Source organism: Urocampus carinirostris, chromosome 17, assembly GCF_059441175.1.
Source record: "Urocampus carinirostris isolate Australia breed hairy pipefish chromosome 17, RoL_Ucar_1.0, whole genome shotgun sequence".
In the NCBI taxonomy this organism is placed as follows: domain Eukaryota; kingdom Metazoa; phylum Chordata; class Actinopteri; order Syngnathiformes; family Syngnathidae; genus Urocampus; species Urocampus carinirostris.
Window position 1 is genome coordinate 724,853 of NC_142365.1, and position 23,998 is coordinate 748,850.

Genomic DNA, 23,998 nt, shown 5'->3' on the forward strand with positions numbered 1-23,998 from the left:
CACGCGAGGTCCCGTGAGACTTGCCCCAAACACCCTTCTCTGACCTGTGAGACTATGTCATCTAGTGGTGATATACTGGTACTTCACTTTTTCTGCTTTACAAAACAACACCAAAATCCCCAAATATAACATTTTAACGAGTCAGCAACCCTTGTTGCGCCGTATAAAATAGTGACTAACTAATAGTTAATAATGAAAATAGTTCATAACTACGGAACATTTTATTGCAAAAGTCCAACTTTATTATCAAAAACCACATATATGAAAAAAAAAAAATCAAAATTCTTTCTGGTATAGTTCAGGGGGCCGGACCAAATGTGGAGGGGGGGCTTCATCCGGCCCGCGGGCCGCAGTTTGGGGACCACTGGTCTAGATAGATGTCTAGATGACTAGATGGATGTCTAGATAGATAGATGTCTAGACATCTAGATAGATAGATACTTTATTCATCCCGGGAGAGAAATTCACACTTCCAGCAGTATCCTTGTGTTGAGAAATAAAATAGAAGATATAGATTACAAAAATACCCATTATAACCTGTTGATATAGAGTATTTACGGAAAATACACACTGTCATGAAAATAGGGTAATATGCAAATGTGGGGGTGGGGTTTCATGTGGGCTTTTACTCCCCCGGGTGGAGTTCAAGAGCCTCATGGCATGAGGAAGAAATGATCTCCTCAGTTTGTTTGTATTGATGCAACCGGGGAGGAAAAAAAAACACAACAAAAAGCAAGTGATTTTTTGAAAAAGTTGACCGATATCGTAAACTGTTTTTCTTTGTAGACAAATGCAAATTAGAAAAGACATGATTGTGGTATAATTCGTGATTCCGACGAAATAATCGATGTCAATCGTAACAATCTTTTGGCAACGTGGAACGAGGGTGAAAGTCAACTTTTTGAGTAACCATTCCTATTTATACTGTCAATATATTTGAGTCTGTCATTTCTATTTTTTTATATTCAAATAAAAACATTTTTTTTCCAGTAATCGTGTCAAAGAGCGGTGATTTCTACTTGATAAGAGTCGGGAGCGCTGCACAGAACATGAAATCTAGGGTCCAATTCAGCGGGTAAAGGCATTTGTTCAAAATAGGGCTGTCCAAACTATGGCCAGGAGGCCATTTCAGGCCAAAAATAGAGTTAAACATTTTTCTATTTTGTATCATTCTTATATTAAGTTGATTTCTATATAAACTCAAAACTAAAAACAGGTGTTAAGGTGTGTACTGTAAGCTAAAGTTTTAAAAATTGGCTAGTTTTTAAATTGAATCGTCTTTGTCATTGATGACAACGTAGAGAACATTGTAAGTGCATCCTAGCAATAGTGTCACGACCGGTACCAGCAGGGGACCCAAAAGCGTAACGTTTCACACAGTGCTTTTTTTAAGGGATCGGGGAAGTCAGGGTCGGAGGAAAAAGACAGCGATCTGGTGCTCGCTGGCCTGTATGAGCGGAAGACCCTCGCGAACGAAGCGTGGTCTGAGATCAGAACGAGTCGGGCCGCCGGGACAGAAGAACGGAGCTTGGATCGGGGATCGATACAGGAAAGAGAATCAGGATACGGGTAGCTGGGACTAGAGAACGAAGCTTGGATCAGGGATTGATACAGGAAACAGAATCAGGATACAGGTGGCCGTGACAGGAGAACCGGGCTTGGATCGGGGATCGATACAGGAAACAGAATCAGGATACGGGTAGCCGGGACTGGAGAACGGAGCTTGAATCGGGAATCGATACAGGAAACAGAATCAGGATACGGGTAGCCGGGACTGGAGAACGGAGCTTGAATCGGGGATTGATACAGGAAACAGAATCAGGATACGGGGGGCCGGGACAGAAGAACCGAGCTTGGATTGGGGATCGATACAGGAAACAGAATCAGGACACGGGTAGCCGGGACTGGAGAACGGAGTTTGAATCAGGGATTGATACAGGAAACAGAATCAGGATACAGGTGGCCGGGACAGGAGAACCGAGCTTGGATCGGGGATCGATACAGGTTGAGACCAAAACGTGAGCCAGAATCAAAAGTGCCTGCCTTGCATGTGCGGAGGTTTGCAGAAGGACTGACCAGGAGTAAACAGAATGACGTGTTTTAATAGGAGGAGAAATTAGGGAACGGCTGGCGGCTGGGGCTGCACGAGTGAGCGCAGGTGAGGGCAATTGGCAAATCATGACAAATAGTGCAATCAAATATATAACATTTAGCAGCATAAATTCCCAAATAAGTCGATCCTATTTTTCTATAAAATAACCACTTTTCAATAGCACAGGCAAGCTACAGGTGTTTGGGTCTTGCGTGCTTGTTTAGGGTGGGGATGGCCCTGGGGAAGAAAATCTGAGTCTGTTCGTCTTTGCTTTAGGAAAGTGCTTCTGAAATATTTTCTGTCACGCCCGCCCCCTCGGAAGAGAAAATGCTCTCACGCCCAACCCAAAAGATCTTTTAAGTGATCACATAACATGCTGGGGACGAAACAACCATTCCTCCATTTAAGTGGTAACGCACAACTTGGTCCCATGCCAAATAGATGGCTTTGCCACATTTTCTCGAATGGGCTTGAAATGTCTTTATGTAACAGCTTCATTTATTTGGCATCGTGCTGTCCGCTGTCGACACTTTCAACTTAACAAGCACACCGGTCTTTGCCCGTCTCCCTCCACGGTCGCAGGGAAGTTCCTCGTCTTAGCTTTCGGGAGGAGACTTGTAAATAAATAATGTAAATAAAACAATGATAAAGCCACTGCACCCTAGTGTCGTGGAGGTGCAATTGCAGGGGGGTCATGACTAAACCTTAACGGTTGTATCCTCGATTTTTTTTTTTATTTTGCTTTCACAAATAATAAAATAAAAAACACATTGGACACCTACGGTTTCAAGGACAAATTAACACAAATGATTTACTTTTTTTTCTGTGGGAATAAAGGAGCAAAATACGCCTGTATTTTTTGAGGCCGGCCATTTTTAAGAAGTGAAGATGACCAGCTCATGACCAATCATTAGTCTCCTTTAGTAACGAGAGCCATGATTGGTTGTTGGCTTTTGTGATGCCAACTTTGCTCCCAACCAGTGGCGTGACCATAATTGCCCACCCAAAGAAAACTGGAAGAAGTGGTGAGAGCAGTCTGAAAAAAGGCAAAATGGAGAAAAGGGTCCAAAAAATAATAATAAAACGAGAAAAAAAAACACAATTGAAAAGCTGGGGGGAGGAAACAAAATAATAAAAGAAAAAAGGAAAAGAGGGGAAAAGAACAATTAAAAAAGAGAAGGATAGGGAAAAACAAAAGAAAGAAAAAAAATAAAACATAAAAAGGAGAATAAAGAAGAAAAAGAAGAAAAAAAAGCAAGAAGAAATAAGTAAAAAGCTAGGGAAAAAGAAACAAAACAATAAAAAAGGAAAAAAATAGAAAAAAGAAGAAGAAAACAAGCAGGAAAAAGAATAAAAGGAGTAAAAAGCAAGAAAAATAAACAGAAGAAACAGAAAGAAAGCGAAAATGGAGAACAAAATAAGTCAAGTCATTTTTATTTGTGACGCCCTAAATCACGAAGAGTCTCGAAGGGCTTCACAGATTATTACACTATATTACACAGACTATTTTTCAGCCGACGAGAAGAGAAAAGTGGGGCGAATAAGTAAAAAGCTTGAGGGAAAAGACACAAAAAAGGAAGAAAAATAATAAAGTAAAAAAAGCAGGGAAAAAAGGAGTTTTTGGGGGGTCCTTTTGTCAGTATATTCCTACCAATAATGTAATATCCAGCAGTAATGCACCAAAGCGCTTGATGCCAACCGCCTTTAAACCTGAAAAAGAAAAACATCTTGCACAAAATAAACGAATACGTTTTTAAAGAATCAATGATTCTACTACATATTTTTTCACTCTGACGTGAATTTTTAAATCAGTTTCACTTTTTATACTAAGCGACTTTAAGCTCGAACGTCGACAAAATGTCTTAATATCGACTTTTCAGTGCAACATCAAATAAACTACAAAATTCAAGATGAAACTAGATTTTTTTTAAAGTTACATCCCTGCTGTACAAAAATTTGGGGGTATCAAGCGTTAAGCATCCCCTTTTCGTTTTCTTTTTTTAAAACAAATAAAACGTATTATTCCGATTTCGAAACCTTGGTTCGTTTTGGAAATGTCAGAATTTCGGTTCCTTTGGCAATTTGCATACTCTGCAGCCAATCAGAAGCCCGCGTCGAGTAACTTTCTGCTTCCGGACTTTCCTGAGCGTTGTAAGGTCGTGCATTTCCAAAGTAGACGCAAAGAGAACACAAGAAAAATGGAAAGATTCAAAAGAAGCCAACAAAATGGATGACGCTACAAAACATAAACGTACATTAAAAGCATGGTGGAAAGAGAAGTTCACGTGGCTAGGAGCAAACATTGCATGAAAGAAGACGAGCAAATTCAGGTACATACGGATGGCGGATGGAAAACAGCCATGTCATATACACGCAATGAATGTTAGAAGTGAATTTATAATAAACTTCATTTTAAGCTTTTCAGAGTTGCCACCCTGCTGTCTGCTAACTTTTGGTCATGAGTTTCAGACACAGGCTCGACTAATGAAAGTTTTCGTGTTTACACTCACGAGCGCCCGTAAAACAGTCTCGGTAGGGCGCTTTTAATCCCCGGGGGTCTCCTTCCCCAAATCGTCCAGGCTTTTTCCATCGAAGCGCATCAGATGCCAGCCTTCCTGCTCCGTAAGATCCCGAGCTCCTCGAAGAGTATAGAAGTCTCGTGAAGGAGTATTCCAATCCAACACGCTCAATTGCAAGCGTGCGCAACATTTCTCTTTGGCCACCTGAGAGAAAACCAAGCTACTTTTAACTCATCACAATGACGGGGGGGGAATATGAGTTAGCGAGGATCTTACCTTAGCAACGGCGCCGAGCAATCCTTTCCCGATACCGAATCCTAAAATCGGAAAGAGAATGAGCTCCAGGTTTCACAGGGTTCCTACAGCAGGACGGCGGCGCACTGTTGAGCGCGTGTGTCAGAACATGAGATCGAACCTCCTGTGCGGAGTTTGCATGTTCTCCCTCGTGCTTGCTTGGGTTTCCTCCCACATTCCAAAAAACATGCATGTCAGGTGAATTGACCGTCCCAAATTGTCCCTAGGTGTGAATGAGCCAGCGAATGATCCGTCCCTGTGTGCCCGGGGACCAGTTGAGGGTGTCCCCGGCCGAATGCCTGAAGAGAAATGGGATGGGCTCCAGCACTCCCGTGACCCTACTGAGCATAAGCGGTGCAGATCATGGATGGATGGATGGGTTCCAACAGCTTAAGAGACTTATTCGGACTTTTTAAACGCCTTTTGAAGTCTGACTTAAGACCAAGTCTAGACGAAAAACACAATTGTAAAACAAATCTAGATACATATATAGAATATATATAATATATAGCCACAAAATTAAATCGATGAATTTTTGAAGAAGACGATGGATAAACCTTACTAAATCTTTTCAGTTCAAACAAATATAAATCTTATTAACGTGTTTACACAGTTAAGACTTTCAAAAATTGGATTTAAGACATCCATCCATGATCTGCACCGCTTATCCTCAGTAGGGTCGCGGGGGTGCTGGAGCCCATCCCAGCTGTCTTCGGGCAGTGGGCAGGGGACACCCTCAATTGCTTGCCAATCACCTGACATGCATGTTTTCGGAATGTGGGAGGAAACCAGAGTACCCAGAGGAAAGTACGGGGAGAACATGCAAACTCTGCACAGGAAGGCTAGTAGCTGGATTTGAACCCATGACCTCAAAACTGTGCCGCAGACGTGAAACCACTCATCCGCCGTGCCGGCCAGATTTAAGACATTTTAATGCTAATTAAGACTTATTTTTACAACCATGAATTCAATGCCTTTTGAATTCGATTACTGCACAATAAATAATAATAATAATAATAATAATAATAATTTCCTTGTATTGTCATTCTGTGTAACAATGTACACAGAACGAAATGTCGATTGCACCTGACCCGTTGTAGCGAGCCGATGCAGCCGGAGCCAACAGAGGGCGCCGCCGACCACTTTTTAAGTCTTAGGAATGACTCGGCCGATATAAAACAGGACGCACATAATGTAAAAAAAATTAAGACTAGAGTAAATAATAAAAATATTTATTTACCTTTTTGCCTTACGATTATTGAAAAACTGATCCAATTAGAAACCGACGCTTCCAATTATCGATTTGAGTCGATGTTATCGATGAGTAGTTGCGGCCCTACTCAAAAACCATCTCAAATTTCTCTTAAGAGTAACTCGTATGTAAAGGAGCCACTGTTTTTCTCGAATCCAAAAGGGCAGGCGACTGTATAGAGATCTCACCCCGGGATTCTTAGCGCCCTCTGCGGAACTAGAGTGCTACTAAAACTCACCCCGGAATTCAGGCATGACGTAAAGATCCTCCAAATGCATGGCCCGTCCTTTCCAGGTGCTGTACGTGTAGAAGTAAAGGCCGTAGCCAACTGTGGTGAAACCTGATGTCAAAAGAGAACAGGAAGAAGGAAAAAAAAACTAGGTTTTAACTGACATGCGGTCCTTCTTTGTACAAAAACACAACTATGATAAGAACGTAGGGGAAAAAAAACGAGACAATTTACCTCCATCAGATGTTTTCTCTTCGGTTACCTCGGCGACGAGACATTCGAATAAAGGATTCTGGCAGAAACCGTCGCGTTCCAGTTCTGAATCAAACGCACCAGAGAAGCATTTCTACCTCAACTGAGCTATGGTCAACATAATACCCCTGACAGTCTTAAAGGGACAGTGTGTAATATATAGCGTCTCCTAATGGTACCGAAAAACTTTCATCCGGGAAAATGAAACATTGATTTAAATACAGGCACGGAATGCATAAACTATCATACCGATGTTCAAGAGATTTCTTTTACATCTTGGAGTGCATACCTAAGGTCGGCGCCATGTTTGTCTGGCGTCTTGCTCCTTGCTGTGGCACTGCTTTTCGTGTCATCTAGTGGTCAAATATTAGACACTGGGGCTTTAAACCAAGATTGCAAAGATGCCAGTCGGGTACCATAATATATAAAGCATAAAAATAATGTGTTTCCGGAGTGCAGTGGTTAGCGCATTTGCCTAATGCACGATAGGTCCCTGGTTCGAGACCAGGTGGAAACATATGTTGGCCTGGAGAGGGATGGGCGCCGCCAGGCTGTACTCGCCCAAAACCCACCACAGGAAATGGTGCCCCTACGACCCGTGTGGTTAAGGAATCCAACCAACCATAATAGTAATAGAAATAATAAGGTTGGCAAAATTGGCAGTGGAAGCAGCGAAAAGGAAAGCAAATGATGAATGGTGTCGAAAGATAGGAGTGAACTTTGAGGAAAGAAGTGAAAAGAGTAAGACAGAGCGAGTCTGGAAAGGAAGAGAAAGTGAAAGATAACGACGGTAGATTGCTGGTTAGCGGTGGTGCAGTCAGGGCGAGATGGGTAGAGTATTTTGAAGATTGCTAAATGTGGAGGATGGGAGAGAAGTGAGAGTCGAGGCGATCGATGGTATGGAGAGAATGCCCGTGTTGGGCGATTTAAATGTGAAGCTTGTGGAAACATGGGAGGTGCAAGAGGCAGTGAAAGAAATAAAAGGGGGGAAGGCACCTGGGTTGGATGGTTGTACTGCTGAATGCCTGAAAAAAGGTGGCACAGCTATGATCGACTGGTTAGTACGCTTGTTGAATGTATGCTTTTTAAGTGGTGTGGTTCCTGTTGATTGGTGTAGTGCATGTGTGGTGCCATTGTATAAGGGTAAAGGTGATAAGTATGAATGTAGCAATTCGAGAGGTATCAGTTTGTTGTCTGTGCCGGGTAAGCTGTATGGAAGAGTCTTGATTAAGAGAGTGAGAAGAAGAACGAAAGAGGTGATGATGGAGGAGCAGAGTGGTTTCAGGAAAGGAAGAGGATGTGTGGATCAGGTGTTTGCAGTACGACAGGTGTGCGAGAACTATTTTGCGAAAGGTAAGGATGTTTATTTGGCTTTCATGGACTTGGAAAAGGCGTATGACAGAGTTGATAGAGAGGCGTTGTGGCGAGTGATGGTAATGTATGGAGTGGGTGGAAAGTTGTTGGAAGCATTGAAGAGTTTTGATGTGAACAGCAGAGCATGTGGAAGCGTAGGGAGTGAGACAAGTGAGTGCTTCCCTGTGTTGACTGGTGTAAAGACAGATAAAATTACAATTAAAATAATGTAATTAGAACAACAAAATGATAATATTTCCTTTTTTTATCTTCCTAAACTGCACTTACAAACGTCCTTCCTTATTTATGCATTTGGATCGGGAAGCCTTTTTTTCTGAAGACTGTGGGAAAATTTCCCCTATTTGCCGTTTCCTAAAATAAAATCACTTAATCACCTCGCCTGGGGGCAAGGGCGATGACCTATCACCCTCCTCTCAATGCTTAAAATTGCATCAACACGGCGGGGACCAATCAGCCAGAGGCTAGATGATGGGGTGTGGACAGTCCATCCCATGTAGCATAAAAGGGGCAACCCAGAAGCCCTCCTTGTCGCCTGCACACGATTGTAATTGGCACAGACAGAGACCTGATTTCTTCAACTATGTGATTTGGCTAACTAAATTAATATGTGAACTATACTCGGCTCAATAACTTCTCCGGCTTCTGGACATGCTCCAACTGTAAGGGTTTGGACAAAACACGTGAAGTGACTAAAGGGTCAGATTTCAGTATAGTAAATGTTAAAACCTTACAATAACTAGCGAAAAAGGCCAGAATGTTAAAAGCTAGTTAAATAGCTAAAAATGTAGGAAGATAGCAAACTACAAAGCTAATAAGGTAGCCAGATAGCTAGCTAAAAACCCCAACATGTTTTTGCTCATTCGTGTTATAAAACTCCTAAATTTGATTTGTTGTATTACCCGTAAGATAAATCAATGAAGAGATTAATAAATACAATTTTTAATACATGATTGAATTCTTATTTTCCCAATTAATTACGTAAAATAATTACCAATGTTGAATAGATTTTTTGTCCATGACGGACGTAAACGGGAAATTATTTAATCAAATTTCTAAATGAACAATGTATCATGTTAATATAATGCTCTTACCAGGTTCATTATTAAAATAAGGTTAAATAAACTCAACCAGTAAAAAAAAATGATTTTACCAGAGGTATTTTCAAAACAGGTCCGCGGGCACTCAACTGTCCTTAGGAGGCACCACTGTGGAAACCCGGCTTTATACTTATCAGAACCTTTGTGTTTATGGATAATAAAATAATGTTTATTTATTTATATTCGTAATCAGATTTACCTTTGCTCGATATATTAACTTGATCGGTCATCTTTTCATACTGAGCCAATTCCTAAAAAAATAAAACAATTGGGCATGGAGTATTAATAGGCACCTACAGGCTGCTTGTTATTTCCTTAGAAAATGTCACCCGACACTCACCATTATCATTCTCGCAATGTCTTTGCAGTCTTCTTTTGTCGCCGCACGAATGTTGAATTTCATTTTTGGAACAAAAATCCCGAAAAATCCGTTTGAATGCACTTTGTATGCAAAGCGTTCGCCGACTTCCGGGTTTCCGTGTTCCAAACAGGAAGCGGCGATCGTGCATGCCTTGGGAAAACTTCAAAATAAAATACGGAACCGCGTTTTCTTCTGAATGATATTCAAGGGACAGTGTGTATATTTAGCAAATCCTGGTGGTAAGGAAACAACTTCATTTTAAACATCAATCTTTACTCGAATGATAAGCAAAAATATGTGAATTATCATGTAAACGTGCATTTTTTTTTTTAATTCAGCGGTCGAGCCATATTAGAAATAAGAGTTGATACGATTGGCCGCCATCTTGCTGCCGAGGCTACCCTCAAAATGTGTGGGATTTTTTCTTTTTCACATAATTTCGTTCTTTATTCACACACAAAAAACAGAAACAATTTAAAACACAGTGAATATTATATTTTTTGTCAATTTTATGTATTTTTTACTTTTTTTCCCTACTTCTTTTTCTTTATTTTATTTCTATTTCCCCTTTCTGTCTATTTTCTCCTTTACTTTTCATTTGAATATTTTTCTTTTCCCTTTTTTTCTTCTTCCTTTACTTTATTTTCCTTTTTTTCCTCTTATTCATTTGATATTTTTCTCCCCTTTCTCCTTTTTCCTTTAGTCTCTTCATTTGTTTCTCTTTTTTCCTTTTTTCCCCTCTTTTTTTTCTTTCTTTGCAAAACGTTAGGCTAAAATACAAAATTACATGAGAGGCATTTAAGTTGGCGTAAGTATGCCACTTAATTTTGACAAAACTCGGACAATAGAAACATTTATTGCACAACTTTAGCATACATCACTTGAACACAATTTGCTCTAACAAATTCTCTCCAGTTTTCGTTCCCGTCTAGTTTGTCCTGTTTAATTTCGATATCCTGTTTCATTATCAATCCTGTCCGTCCCGTATCGACCGCATCAGTCCGATAACTGCTTGGACAATCGGAATCGATCTCGTCAGCCTCTGGCTTCCTGTCTTTCCACGCCAGACCCTTGCCTAACGTGCACGACTCCCCATTTCCCTTTAAATAAAAGGCTTGTGTGAGAACGTCACGCGTTTGGGTCCTGATCCTGTTCTAGTTCTTGACAACTGCACAGTGGTACCTCGACTTACAAATGTAATTTATTCTGGGAGTGGTTTGTCAACCTGAAAAATGTGCTGATCTGTTCGAGGCCACGCAAAAATGCATTATATTTTTTTAATAAATCATTAAAGTGCATCAGAACAGTAAAAATAAAACAAGAGGCACATAATGTAAAAAACGAACAATCAAAGAATAAAGGAAATAATACAAATATTCCACTTCTGCCTCCCGTTTCTTGAAAAACTGATCCAATGACGTCTGCTTTTGCCGGCTTTTGACAATACATTGGAAATGCGCGGGGCACACATCGTCATGAGCGACAGCTGGACTTGTCAGCACAGGGTGATTCTTTTCCCCAAATCCAAGACTTCCTGGAATTTTGCTAAAATGTCTTTTATTTTAGCTGATTGAATGCTAGCTGCGTCCTCCTCCCGGCAAATATGACTTAAAATGAGCAAAACGATGTGCCATCAGACCAATATTTTTTCACTGTTATCTGAAAAGATAAATGAAACACTAAAGCAAAAAAAGGACCAACATCATAATTGGGCGAATTTGACACATTTTTTTATTGTTTGGGTTGTTTGAAACTGCAGTCAGTCTGTCATAATCTGTGGTTTGGACAGCCCTTTGAGACGCCTTGTGATTAAGGGCCAAACAAAAAAACATGACTTGACTTGAGGTTTTTGAACTTTCCCTTGCCCTCATGTTGGTTTTAGATCAGGGGATGGTATATTTATATAGTCTGTGGCCTGTGCAGCCCTTTGTGACTGCTTGTGATTGAGGGCCAAACAAATAAACATGACTTGAGGTATTTTAGTTTTTCCTTGCCCTCATGTCGGTTTTAGATCAGGGGATGCTGTCATAATAGTCCGTGGTTTGTAGTAATTTGTGGTCTGTGCAGCCCTTTGAGACTCTTTGTGATTAAGGGCCAAACAAATAAACATAGCTTGACTTGACTGAGGTTTTTGAGTTTTTCCTTACCCTCATGTAGGTTTTAGATCAGGGGATGCTGTCATAATAGTCTGTAGTTTGCAATAATCTGTGGTCTCCGCAGCCCTTTGAGACTCCTTGTGATTAAGGGCCAAACAAATAAACAGGACTTGACTATTTAAACCTCATATACGTGAGTGGGGTCGAAAATGACGCCGTGGGTTTTTCTTCTTCAAAATCTTTAGAAATCAAATAGAAAGAGTTGTAATATTCTCATATTCCAGCGCTGGACCTTTATTCAAAAATTGCGTGGGAGGGAGAAAGCTCTGGAAGCTTTTCAGTTGGGCAGGGGTTCCTCGGCCAGCCGCTCCAAGCTCGGCCCGTCGAAATATACCAAGTGCCATCCGTCCTTCTCCGAGAGATCCTGAGCTCCTCTGGAAGAGTAGAACCGGAAGGCTGAAGTGTTCCAGTCCATCACGTTTAAATGCATCTGCGCGCATCGCGTGTCTTTGGCGACCTGCACCGACATGAAATCCACGTCCGTACGCTAGAAGGTCTTAAAACAAGCTGCTTCAAGTACTCTTACCTTGGCCACGTTGCTCAGTAAACCTTTTCCGATGCCGAAACCTGATCAAGACATCCGGGAAAATCTTTCAATACCGAAGCTCAATTTGAAACGTCAATGTTCTGCATTTCAAGTCAATGGAGAGCTCCCAAAGCGCTTTACAATCTGCTTCACACTTACCCATTCACGCACACAAAAACACACAGAGACCAATAGGGAGTCAACCTCCAAAGGTTTGAGGATAATCAAGATGCTAAATGGTAAATGGACTGCATTTCTATAGCGCTTTTCAAGTCAATGAAGAGCTCCCAAAGCGCTTTACAATGTGCTTCACACTTACCCATTCACACAGGCGCACACACACAGACCAATAGGGAGTCAGCCATGCAAGGCACCTTCCTGCTTATTGGGGGCATTAGGGATTCAGTGTCTTGTCCAAGGACACTACGACATGTAACACGGAGGAGCCAGGAATCGAACCTGCAACCTCTTGATCCCAAGATGAGCGCTCTACCTCCTGAGCCAATGCTGGAGTTCGTAGTTGAATGCAGGTTTTATAATGACATATTTTGGGGTACAAGTTCAGAAACTGGCAACACGGAGGATGTGTGTATAGCACGTCCGCTGCACGGTTCTGAGGTCATGGGTTGAAATCATGCGAGGAGTTTGCATGTTCTCCCTGTGCTTGCTTTGGTTTCTTCCTGCATTCCAAAATCATGCATTTCAGGTGAATTGGCTGGTCCAAATTGTCCCTAAGTGTGAATGAGCAAGCGGGTTGTGTACCCTGCAACTGGCTAGCAAGCAGTTCAGGATGTCCCCTACCTACTGCCCAAACATAGCTGGGATGGGCTCCAGCACCCCTGAGACCCTACTGAGGATAAGCAGATATTGGATGGATGGATGGAAGGTTCAGGAACGGGCGGCACAGCGGATGAGTGGATAGCACGTCCGCGGCACCGTTCTGAGGTCATGGGTTCAAATCACGTGTGGAGTTTGCATGTTCTCCCTGTGCTTGCTTTGGGTTCTTCCCGCATTCCAAAAACATGCATGTCAGGTTAGAAGAAGAAGAAGAGAATAGAATAGAATTGACTTTTATTGTCATTCTTTGTAACCACGCACACAGAAGGAAATGTCGAGATACCCGACCCGTACAGTTAAACTGTAGCGAGCCGATGCAGCCGCAGCCAAACGGGGCGCCGCCATTTTAATCATTAGGTGAGCAAACCCCCCAATTCCGACCCTTAGTGCCGAGCGCCAAGCAGGGAGGCAATGGGTACCAACGTTGTACCGTGCTCTCCCAGTCCCGGCTACCGATCCGTTTTTTCTGTCGCTGACACCGCCATCGCTCGCTACGGAAGGATATCCGAGTATGAGAGCGACTTGCTACCCACGCCTAGCGAACACCGGACGGTGGGCGCAGCCCTTTCTCTTTCCTTTCATAGAACCTGCGAGAAACGAAACGCAATTGGGTCCCGTTTCCGTTCCGGTCCTTTTATTACCCCCAAAAATAAGAATTCAGTGTCATAAATTTGTGTTTTTTAAAGTGTAAATGGTTTGTTGGTAAATCAACTAAATGTGATGATAATGTAGAGTAAAATAACATAAAAAATCCTATAAAATAAAATACAATCAAATACAAACAAAACAAAAACAAAATAAAATAAAACAAAATAAAATTAAATTAAATAAAAAACAAATCAAATAAAACGGAACAGAATAAAATGGAGTAGTCATGAGGAGAAAATACCTCATTCTCAGAATACTCTTCAATTGTATTCAGGATGGGATGTTTTTAAGATAAATCAATAATTGAATCAATACAAAATAAATAAGTAAATCAATAAATCAATCAATAATTGAATCCATACAAATTAAATGAATAAATGAATTCATCAATAAATGAATCCATCAATCAACCAACTAATAATTGAATCAATACAAATTAAATGAATATATTAATAAATAAATAAATAAATAAACAAACAAATAGATAAATAATTGAATCAGTACAAATTAAATGAATAAATAAATAAACAAATAATTACAAAAAAATAACCAATACAAATTAAATGAATAAATGAAATAGAAAAACTATAAAAAATTTGAAAATTCAAATTAAACAAGTTTTAAGCCCCAGTGTCGTCATACTCGACCATTAAACGCGCGATCAAACGGGAACGAAAACTTGGCGTGGCAGCAAGACGCCGGACCGACACGGCGGCGACGACTAAGTATGGATTCCGCCGTGTGAAAGAAATACAAACATATCTACCGATGAATATTTCTCAAAACGAACACGGGCGCGATAGCTGATGTATTTGTACGACTAAAGACGACACACTGTCCCTTTAACCAGATCTTTTCCGTACCTCTGAATTCCGGCATCACGTACAAATCCTCCAAAAACATGCAGCGTCCCTCCCACGAGCAGTAGATGTAGTGGTAAAGTCCAAATCCGACCACTGTGAATCCTAAAGCGGATGCCGATACATCGAGACAGGATAGGTTTCAAGATACGAAGGATTTCCTTTTAAATGCGTTTTTTACCTTCCGTGGATTTCTTGCCATTTGATACCTCAGCCACAAAACACCCGAATAAAGGATTCTGGCAGAAACCGTCCCGTTGCAGTTCTGAAGCAAGAAATACGGAATCAAGACCCCCGCTCAATTTGGGGATTCCGCACTCGGGTCTCGAGTGACAAGGCGTCATTGCATATTTGCAGGCTCGTCAGTCAAATATTACCCTTGCATGTCAGGTTTACTCGCCCCGACTTCTTGTCGTGATCTGCCAAGTCCTGGAAAAAGACAACTGGGCTGGCAGGAGTCCAGAAGGATCGCGGTCCCGCGTGAGGCGTTCCAGGGACTTACCTTGATCAGTCTCAAGATATCTTGGCAGTCCACTTCGGTGGCGGCTCGTATGTTGAAGTTCATGTTCTTGGCTGAAGTCGCGTGCGACGCGTGGCGCACCTCGCCACAGTATGCGGGTTTTGCGACACGCGGCAGCTTTTTCTGTTTAGAATTGGGGGAGGGGGCGTCCCCCTAGCGGGCGACGGGCGTGATGACACCCGGGAGATGGCAGGAGCGGTGTATGGATTTTCTGAATCTCCGAAGGGGGCTTATCATGTGCACGGGGGGGAGGGACAACCTGCCGGTTTCGCCGCTTTTTCTTCTCTTTTTACTTCTTTTGTTTCTATTTTCTAGCTTTTTAATACTTTTTCTTCCCTTTTCTTATTACAGTAATCCCTCGGTTATCGATGTTAAGGGGGACCAAAACCACCCGTGAAAAGTGAAAATCCGTGAAGTAGCGACACCCCTTCAAAAATGCTTTAAAAAAAAAAGAAACTTTTTTTTTTAATATTATTTTATTTTATTATTATTATTTTTTAGACCCGCGAAGCTCTGAACCCGCGAACGTGGAACTGCCAAGTAGCGAGGTCCCACTGTATATATTTGCCTGCTTGCTTTCTTCTTTTTTCTCTCCTTTCCCTTTTCTTTAATTTTTTTTGTTTCTGTTTTCCCTAGCTTTGGACTTTTGTTATTTTCTTTCTTTTTTTTTTCTTCTTTTTTTTCCCTAGGTTTCTCTATTGACTAGAGTCTAGTCCTTCCCTTTCCTCCTTTATTTTTTTCTTGCTTGCTTTCTTGTTTTTTTCTGTCCTTTGTTATGTCCTGCACGGTTGTCATGGCGCCCAGCTGGCCCCGCCCTTTGACGCCGGCTAAGACGCATTGGCAATCGCCTTTTGGAAGTGCCCGCGTTGTTTAACCCTCGTTGAAACCCTGTCCATGCCCGTTTGATTTGAGTAATGCCTAGTTTGTCATTTTGATTTCATTTGAACCTGTTTTTGTTTTGTTCTTGGTCCGTTTGTGTGTTGGACAACTTTTCTTTCCTAATTAAAGTGACAGATCGTCTACGTATACGAGTTCCGATTTCCTGCTTCCCGGCCCGTTTCGTGACATCCTTTCCATTTTTTCTTTTCTTATTTGGTTTCTTTTTCCCTATCCTTTGACTTTTTCTTTATTTGTTCTTCTTATTTTAATTTTTTCCCTAAGTCAGGGATCAGAATGGAGATTTTCATTTTCAGCTGAAATAGCCAGGGTCCAGGAATAAAGCATGGCGGAGAAACCAACCAATTTTTCTAACGGCCGCCAGGGTGCGCCAGAGCAATAAAGCAAAGAGTGAGACAGTCGGATTTTGAATTTGTTTGCTACGCAAGAGAAAAAGTCGGAATGCCTTTGGGGTTCAAGAACAGCGGAAATCCGCGGATCCGCGGAAAATTCTGATCCCTGCTAAGTTTTTCCTGCTTGCGTTTTTGTTTTTCTGTCCTTTTCATTTTTTCTTTTCTTGTTTGGTTTCTTTTTTTTCTAGCTTTTGACGTCGTTTTTTAACATACATACGTAGCTAGTCACACATGTGTTAAATAAATGTAACATTACTTTTCTTTTTTTTTTAATTTTCTTTTTTTTTCATTTCTTTCTGCTTTTTTCTTTCACTTTTTTCCTTTCTTATATTTTCCTTTAGTCATTTCTTTTTTTTCCTTGCGCCCTTTTCCTTTTTATCCTTTCTTATTGTTTTTCCCTTCATTTTTCCTTTTTTTCTCTTCTGCTTTTAAGCTTGTTCCCCATTTTATTTCCCTCCCTTTTTATCTCTTATTTCTATAAAAAAAAAATTATTTAAAGGAGGTGTCCGTAACTTCATAATATTCTACTTGCTGACACCATCATCTGGCTGAATCCGTCATTACATCCTCTGTCAAGATCCTCTTGTTGCACGAGCAAGTACGTGACATCTCGAACCCGCTCGAATAAAATTCCTTTTTTATGTTAAGGGGTTTTGGGGTTGACATTCGGACTGTATTTTAAACAGTCCCTTTCTTATTTTCACCATTTTCATCCGAGAATAAAAGAAAACAGCAAGCACGCGCAGGAAATCCCTATTGTCTCTCCTGCCGTCTTTCCTCCAGTGTCATGCGCTCTGTAGCCAGAACATGGAGGGTAAAAGATAAAAGCAGATAGCTGCGGTGGGGATAAAAATGTATAAAGGCTCTTTGAACTCTGTTGGGCATTGTTGACACACACTAACGAAGAAAATATTTGATCTGTAATTTTTTGTAAGGACACGTCAAACTACGCACCTCACCTTTGAGTCATTGATGATAAAACAAATGAAATAATATGGCTACTAAACAAGAATAGATAGATGTCTATCTAGATAGATCGATAGATGTCTATCTAGATAGATAGATAGACATCTATCTATCTATATATCTATCTAGATAGATAGATGTCTATCTAGATAGATGTCTATATAGATAGATAGATAGATAGATGTCTATATAGATAGATGTCTAGATAGATAGATGTCTAGATAGATAGATAGATACTTTGTTCATCTAGAATAAAATAGGTGAAAAAAATGTTAAATATTAAAAAGAGGGAATAAATGATGAATAAAATAAAACAAAAAAAGTAAAACGATTGAGTAGATAAACTATAAAACTTCAAAAAATTGTGAATTAAATTTTTTTTTTTTTTTTTTAAATATAATAGTGATATAATGATTATATAAATATAAATAAAAAATACACGAAGAAGAAGAAAAATTGCAAATTGGCGTTTAGGGAACAATTTATTCCTCGATTCCACTTTGAAAACACAGGGTGGCGCTATTGCGGGTAGAGGACGGTCGGGACAGTCGGAGCTCCCGCGGGCCGTGGCTTTGGAACCCCCCGGGGGTCTTCACTGAGAGAGGCTGGAGGCTCGGAAGCGCAGCGTGCGCCAGTCCTCCCCTGCAGTGACGTCCTCCGCCCCCTTGGCGGCGTAGAAGCGTCGCGAAGCCTGGTTTTGTCCCGAAACCTTCAATTCCAAATGCAGACATTGCTTTTCTCGGGCCACCTGCGCGCACGGGATTCGAACCCGGACGAGAATCGGAAAGAGAAACGATAAAGACGCTTTGGTTGCATGACACATGAGATGCAGTTGCAAATATGGCCGCTTGATGTCACTCGAGGCGGGCACCACTCCAAAAGTCATTCTCTCTTTTTCTCTTTCTCCCCATTCAACTCACTCTTTCTTGTTTTCTGTCTCCTATATCATCTTTTCTTTCTTTCTTTCCCTCTCACTCTCTTTTTCTTTCTCCCAACCCCTTTTACTCTCTTTTCTCTATCTCTCTTTCTGGCTTTATTTTTTCTCCCTCTATCTTTACCTTCCTCTCCTATTTTTTGTATTACGATGTCCATCTCTTTTGCCTTTTCCTTCTTATTCTCACTTTTTCTAAAGCCCTTTCTTTACCTCTCTCTTTTCCCCACTTTTTTCTCTTCTCATTGTTTTGTACTTTCTATCTCTCTTTCTGTCTTTATTTGTTTCTCTTTCTTTTCCATCAATTTCTTTATCTCTTTTTTTTCTCCCTTGTGCTGTTGTTTCCCCCCCTTATCTATTGTGCTCTCTCTTGTACTCTTTTTCTCTCACTCTTTCTACTTTTCTCTCTCTCTCTCTACCATATCTCCCTTGATCTCTCACTTTTAATTTCTTTATCTCTCTCTCCCTCTCTCTCTACCATATCTTCCTTGTTCTCTCACTTTTAATTTCTCTATCTCTCTCTCCCTTTCTCTCTACCATATCTTCCTTGTTCTCTCACTTTTCATCTCTCTCTCTCTCTACCATGTCTCCCTTGTTCTCTCACTTTTCATTCCTCTCTATCTCTCTCTCTAACATGTATTCCTTGTTCTCTCTCATTTAATCCCTCTCTTTCCACCTCTCTCTACCATATTTCCCTTGTTCTCTCACTTTTCATCTCTCGCTCTCCCTCTCTCTCCCTCTCTCATATCCCTTGCTCTCTCACTTTTCATCTCTCTCTCTCTCTAACACGTATTCCTTGTTTTTTCTCTTTTCATCCCTCTCTTTCATTCTCTCTCTCTTCATCCCTCTCTTTCCTCCTCTCTCTTTCTCTCTCCCTGTCTCTCTATCCCTACCATGCCTACTTTTTGGAGTTGTTTGCAGAGTATGTTACAATGAACGGCGCCAAATGAAGGCAATCTAAAGGCATCTATGCCGCTTTCAACTTTAGCGTACGATGAAAGCTTGTCATCTTATATCTAAATACGGATCTTTGAGGTGAATTACCTTGCTTAGTATGCGAATCGTTTAGTACTCGCATCTTCTTTCATTGTCTCTTGTCATCATTTCCTTAAAATGTCCCTCAGAATCCTTTAGTGACTGGTTCTTACCTCTCAGATAGGGCACACTGTATTAAGTAGGGTGAAATGACATCTGAGCCCTTTAGTGTGACCTGCGGTGTTCCGCAGGGTTCAGTACTCGGCCCCCTTCTTTTCAGCATTTATATGCTTCCATGAGGTGATATTATTCGCAAGTATAATCTTCTTCCGTTGCTACGCAGATGACACTCAACTATATCTTCTCAACTATAAATTATGGAAATTTGGAGACCTGCCTCACTGAGATCAAATAATGGATGTCACTCAACCTCTTGCGCCTTAACTCTGAAAAGACCGAAATGTGAGTTATTGGTCCATCTAAATGCCGTGACTTGTTCTCAAAAACGGCTGTGAACATTGACAAATGTCACATCACCCAGAGTGACTCAGTTAAAAACTTAGGTGTCATATTTGACCACGATCAGTCCTTTCAAACACATGTGAAGAAAATTACAAGAACCGCTTTCTTCCATCTTCATAACATTGCTAAAATTCGTCCTATACTGTCTCAGGCGGATGCAGAGATTATAATTTATCCTGTCTTGGTGACTGTAATGCACTACTCTCCGGTCTCCCGAAGTCTAGAATCAAGAGTCTTCAGCTGGTACAAAATGCTGCAGCCAGGCTTTTAACTAAGACAAGAAAGTTGGATCACATGACCCCGATTTTAGCTAACCTGCATTGGCTCCCTGTTAGCTTAAGATGTGATTTGAAGGTTCTCTTGGTAGTATACCAAATCATGCCTGGACTTTCTCCCTCATATCTTTCAGATTTCATTTCCCTCTATGTTCTGGTCTGGAGCCTTCGCTGGTTTACTAGTGATCCCAAGAGCCAAGATGAAGTCTGACAGTGTTTTCCATTGGGGGCCTTGGTGCTGCGGAATGCTCTTCCCCCTGAGATTCAATCCGCAACCTCAGTGGAAATGTTTCACTCTGATCTTAAAACACTTCTATTCTATGGCATATAAATAACCTAGATTTTATGTTGACAACATCTGTGTGTTATTTGCCCTCATGTAGGTTTTACATCAGGGATGCTGTCATAGTAGTCTGTGGTGTGCAATAGTCTGTGTAGCCATTTGAGACTGTCCCTTCTCAAGGTCTTTTCATTTTCCTCATGTTGAGGTTTTTGTGTTTTTCCTTGCCCTCATGTTGGTTCCAGATCAGGGGATGCTGTGATAATAGTCTGTAGGTTGCAATAGTCTTTGATCTGCGCAGCCCTTTGAGACTCTTTGTGATAAGGGTGGGGGCAAATAAACATGACTCGACTTGAGGTTTTTGAGTTTTCCCTTGCCCTCATTTTGGTTTTAGATCAGGGGATGCTGTCATAATAGTCTATAGTCCCTTTAGTTTGTGCAGCCGTTTGAGACTCTTTGTGTTTAAGGGCCAAACAAATAAACATGACTTGGTTAATTTTTCAAAGTACCTTCCCAAGCGTTTCCAGCAAACTCTTCCCGATGCCAAAACCTGTCCAAGAGGGATACACAGAAATGAGCGTAGAAAGCGGAAAGGAGGACGGCCGGCGTGTTCGGAGTCCCACCTCGGAATTCCGGCATCACGTACAAGTCCTCCAGATAGATTTTGCGTCCGTGCCACGTGCTGTACGAGTACAAGTAGACGGCCAGACCCACCGTTGAAAAACCTAAAGGGACACCATGACGTCCACTCACGCCAGAGGACAAAAATGAGCGGGGAAAGGTTTTACCTTCTTTCGATTTATTCTCCTCCTCCACTTCTGCCACCAGAGCCTCGCACCAGGGATTCTTGCTGAAAGCGTCTCGCTCCAGTTCTTCAGGAGAAAATGAGGCATCGCGATATTAAAGGGATAGTGTGTATAATTGGACCTCCGATGTCGCCGTATTGTGTGCAAAAATGCATGAACGATACTATTAGAAGGGCAGCACTGCTGCTGGGTGGTTCGCGCACAGCCCTACACTGCAAAAGTTCAGGGTTCAAGTCCAGTTACTGCAACCTGTGCAGAGTTTGCATGTTCTCACTGTTTCCTCCCACATTCCAAAAACATGCATGTCAGGTGAATTGGCCGGTCCAAATTGTCCCTAGGTGTGAATGAGTGAGCGAATTTTTTGTCCTTGTGTGCCCTGAGACCAGTTGAGGGTGTCCCCTGCCCACTGCCCGTAGATAACTGGGATGGGCTCTAGCACCCCCGCGACCCTACTGAGGATAAGAGGCACAGATAATGGATGGATATACTATTAAACGTGTATATTTGAAACTATACTATTAGAAGGGCAGCACTGCAGCTGGTTGGTTAGCACGCAGCCCTCTGGTGCAAAGGTTTAGGGTTCAAGTCCAGTTACCGCAACCTGTGTGGAGTTTGCAAGTTCTCTCTGTGCCTGCATGGGTTTCCCTACACATTCCAAAAAACATGCATGTCATGTTAATTGGTCCAAATTGTCCCTAGGTGGGAATGAGCGAGCAAATTGTCTGTCCCTGTGTGCCCTGTGACTGGCTGGCAAGCAGTTCAGGGTGTCCCCTACCTACTGCCCCAAGATAGCTGGGATGGGCTGCAGCAACCCCGCGACCCTACTGAGGATAAAAGGCGCAGATAATAGATGGATATACTATTAAACGTGTATATTTGAAACTATACTATTAGAAGGGCAGCACTGCAGCTGGTTGGTTAGCACGCAGCCCGCTGGTGCAAAGGTTTAGGGTTCAAGTCCAGTTACCGCAACCTGTGCAAAGTTTGCATGTTCTCCCTGTTTCCTCCCACATTCCAAAAGCATGCATGTCAGGTGAATTGGCCGGTCCAAATTGTCCCTAGGTGTGAATGAGTGAGCCAATTGTCTGTCCCTGTGTCCCCTGCCCACTGCCCCAAGAAAGCTGGGATGGGCTCCAGCACCCCCGCGACCCTACTGAGGATAAGCAGCGCGGATATATATATATATATATATATATATATATATATATATTTTTTGTTTACGTCTAAAAACCTTGTTACTTAACCTGAGCCACACCTGGAGGGGGCTGACATAACTGTCTGACATCTTGCTGCTACGGGTACATGAAAACCTTGTGAAAGGCTGGGCAAAAAAAAACAATACATTTCAGTCATTTTTTTAGCAGTTGCACAACACAATACAGCGACATCTAGAGGTCAAATAACACACGCTGTACCTTTCATTTGAACACGTCGTAAACTGTATGTTTTTTAGATAAACTGAGACTGACGTCAGGAAGGTTGTTGTTACATTTTTGTTAGAATTGAGTCAATAAGTCACAGGTGACGAAGAGGCGGCCCGCGGGCCAGATCAGGCCCGCTGAGGGATTGAATCCGGCCCGCGAAACAACACTCAGAGAAGCGCAAGAGAAAAACAAGCTGCAGGTGGAGATATGTCAACTTGATGTTGCCAAAGCCAGGTGCCTCCAACAAAGACACTGTACTTGGATTTCTTTTTCTCTCTCTTTCTCTCCCTCTTTTCCACCCCTTTTCTTCCACTCTCTTTTTCTCTTCCTTTGTTGCTCTTTGTCTCTTTCTCTCTCTCTGTCTTTTAACCTCTTTTTGTATAAATTCATTTTTCTCCTTTTCTCTTTCTCTCTTCCTACCCTTTGCGCTTTCGTTTCTCTTTTCTCTCCTTCGGTCTTTCTATTTCTCTTTGGATTTCTTTCTTCCTCTCCCTTTCTTTTCCCCCTCTCTCACGACTTTTTATCTTTTGTTTCTCACGCTCTCTCCCTCTTTCTCTTTTTCTTTTTTTGTTCCGCCCTCTTTCCTTTCCCCTCCTTCTTTATCTCATTTCTTTATCCCTCTTTTTCTTTCTCTTTAATCTACTCGTCCGGCCCCCGACAGAATGTTTGTTCTATCGTGTGGCCCCCCAGTTAAAATGACTTTGACAGCCCTGCAATAAGTAAAGTGTTGAGGTATTGGTATATGCCAAAACTGAATAACTGAGTGATTACAGGTCAAAGCAAGTTATCTTTGGTTACTGATTGACTGATAAGACTGCGCATTATTGAATGCGTACTATTCCTACAGAAGAGTTTCCATTTCGAAAGCATTTAAAGACAAAATATAAGAAAATTGCGTGAGATAAGAGAAAAATCAATCCATACCTTCGTACGTAATGACCATTCGGTCGAGCATTTTCTCATGGCTTGCCAAATCCTACAAAAATGAAAAGAGAAACGCGGGGAGATTGTTTCCTTTCCGTGCAATTTTTTTTTTACCGGTCCTGCACTGACCCTCAGCAGTCTCCATATGTCCTTCAAGTCCGTTTTGGCGGCGGGTCGAATGGTGAAGTTCATTCTTGCAGCAGCAGCCGGCGAGCGGTGGTAGATGGACTGCACCTCCCTGAAACTGATACCATGCCGACCTTGCGTGGATTGCATAAAATGGGCTTGCCCGCAACAAAGCCGCCGAGCCGCAAAGTCAGGTTTCTTTCAAATCGATTAAGAATCCGGTTGCTCGATCTTAAACTGAGATGCTCTCGCTTTTGCAAGTCAATGAAGTCTTTATGAACGGAGAACATCTTGAACGACACGCGTATTCATAAAGTTCAGTGAAGTCGGTTGTCGAGCATTGTGCTACAGAGATCTCCTCAGTCATCATGGGAATATACAATTAAAAATATATGAAATGTTTATATTTTGTCAGTGTTTTGGATTTTCTTTTACAAAATCACAGAATTTTCATATCATATTG

General features: G+C 41.6%; 3 protein-coding genes across 3 annotated transcripts; all 3 read right to left on the reverse strand.

Annotated features, from left to right (window-relative positions):
• Positions 1 to 3,511: 3,511 nt before the first annotated feature.
• LOC148348860 (thialysine N-epsilon-acetyltransferase-like) lies at positions 3,512 to 9,583 on the reverse strand. Its single transcript, XM_088321289.1, has 6 exons — positions 9,450 to 9,583; positions 9,309 to 9,360; positions 6,621 to 6,704; positions 6,396 to 6,497; positions 4,888 to 4,928; positions 3,512 to 4,815 (listed from the first exon to the last, which is right to left on the reverse strand). The coding sequence occupies exons 1-6, from the start codon at positions 9,510 to 9,512 to the stop codon at positions 4,636 to 4,638; spliced, it is 522 nt and encodes a 173-aa protein (XP_088177415.1). The 5' UTR covers positions 9,513 to 9,583; the 3' UTR covers positions 3,512 to 4,635.
• A 2,253-nt stretch (positions 9,584 to 11,836) lies between these two features.
• LOC148348861 (thialysine N-epsilon-acetyltransferase-like) lies at positions 11,837 to 15,126 on the reverse strand. Its single transcript, XM_088321290.1, has 6 exons — positions 15,000 to 15,126; positions 14,875 to 14,926; positions 14,679 to 14,762; positions 14,501 to 14,602; positions 12,153 to 12,193; positions 11,837 to 12,083 (listed from the first exon to the last, which is right to left on the reverse strand). The coding sequence occupies exons 1-6, from the start codon at positions 15,060 to 15,062 to the stop codon at positions 11,904 to 11,906; spliced, it is 522 nt and encodes a 173-aa protein (XP_088177416.1). The 5' UTR covers positions 15,063 to 15,126; the 3' UTR covers positions 11,837 to 11,903.
• A 2,609-nt stretch (positions 15,127 to 17,735) lies between these two features.
• LOC148348862 (diamine acetyltransferase 1-like) lies at positions 17,736 to 23,768 on the reverse strand. The gene is made up of 6 exons (XM_088321288.1): positions 23,539 to 23,768; positions 23,410 to 23,461; positions 21,044 to 21,127; positions 20,879 to 20,980; positions 20,765 to 20,805; positions 17,736 to 18,020 (listed from the first exon to the last, which is right to left on the reverse strand). Exons 1-6 carry the CDS (start codon positions 23,683 to 23,685, stop codon positions 17,865 to 17,867), a joined length of 582 nt encoding a protein of 193 aa, XP_088177414.1. The 5' UTR covers positions 23,686 to 23,768; the 3' UTR covers positions 17,736 to 17,864.
• Between the last annotated feature and the right edge of the window lie 230 nt (positions 23,769 to 23,998).

What these genes read in the sequence shown, in the direction of transcription:
- LOC148348860 (XM_088321289.1), bottom strand. Translation starts at nt 9,512, where the DNA reads ATGAAATTCAACATTCGTGCGGCGACAAAAGAAGACTGCAAAGACATT. An exon ending in AGAGAAAACATCTGATGGAG is followed by an intron (nt 6,498 to 6,620) that starts GTAAATTGTCTC and finishes TTTTGACATCAG; the next exon opens with GTTTCACCACAGTTGGCTAC. An exon ending in CGTCATGCCTGAATTCCGGG is followed by an intron (nt 4,929 to 6,395) that starts GTGAGTTTTAGT and finishes TTCCGATTTTAG; the next exon opens with GATTCGGTATCGGGAAAGGA.
- LOC148348861 (XM_088321290.1), bottom strand. Translation starts at nt 15,062, where the DNA reads ATGAACTTCAACATACGAGCCGCCACCGAAGTGGACTGCCAAGATATC. An exon ending in CGTGATGCCGGAATTCAGAG is followed by an intron (nt 12,194 to 14,500) that starts GTACGGAAAAGA and finishes TGTCTTGATCAG; the next exon opens with GTTTCGGCATCGGAAAAGGT. An exon ending in TACTGAGCAACGTGGCCAAG is followed by an intron (nt 12,084 to 12,152) that starts GTAAGAGTACTT and finishes ATGTCGGTGCAG; the next exon opens with GTCGCCAAAGACACGCGATG.
- LOC148348862 (XM_088321288.1), bottom strand. Translation starts at nt 23,685, where the DNA reads ATGCAATCCACGCAAGGTCGGCATGGTATCAGTTTCAGGGAGGTGCAG. An exon ending in ACATATGGAGACTGCTGAGG is followed by an intron (nt 23,462 to 23,538) that starts GTCAGTGCAGGA and finishes TCATTTTTGTAG; the next exon opens with GATTTGGCAAGCCATGAGAA. An exon ending in TGCTGGAAACGCTTGGGAAG is followed by an intron (nt 18,021 to 20,764) that starts GTACTTTGAAAA and finishes CCGTGCGCGCAG; the next exon opens with GTGGCCCGAGAAAAGCAATG.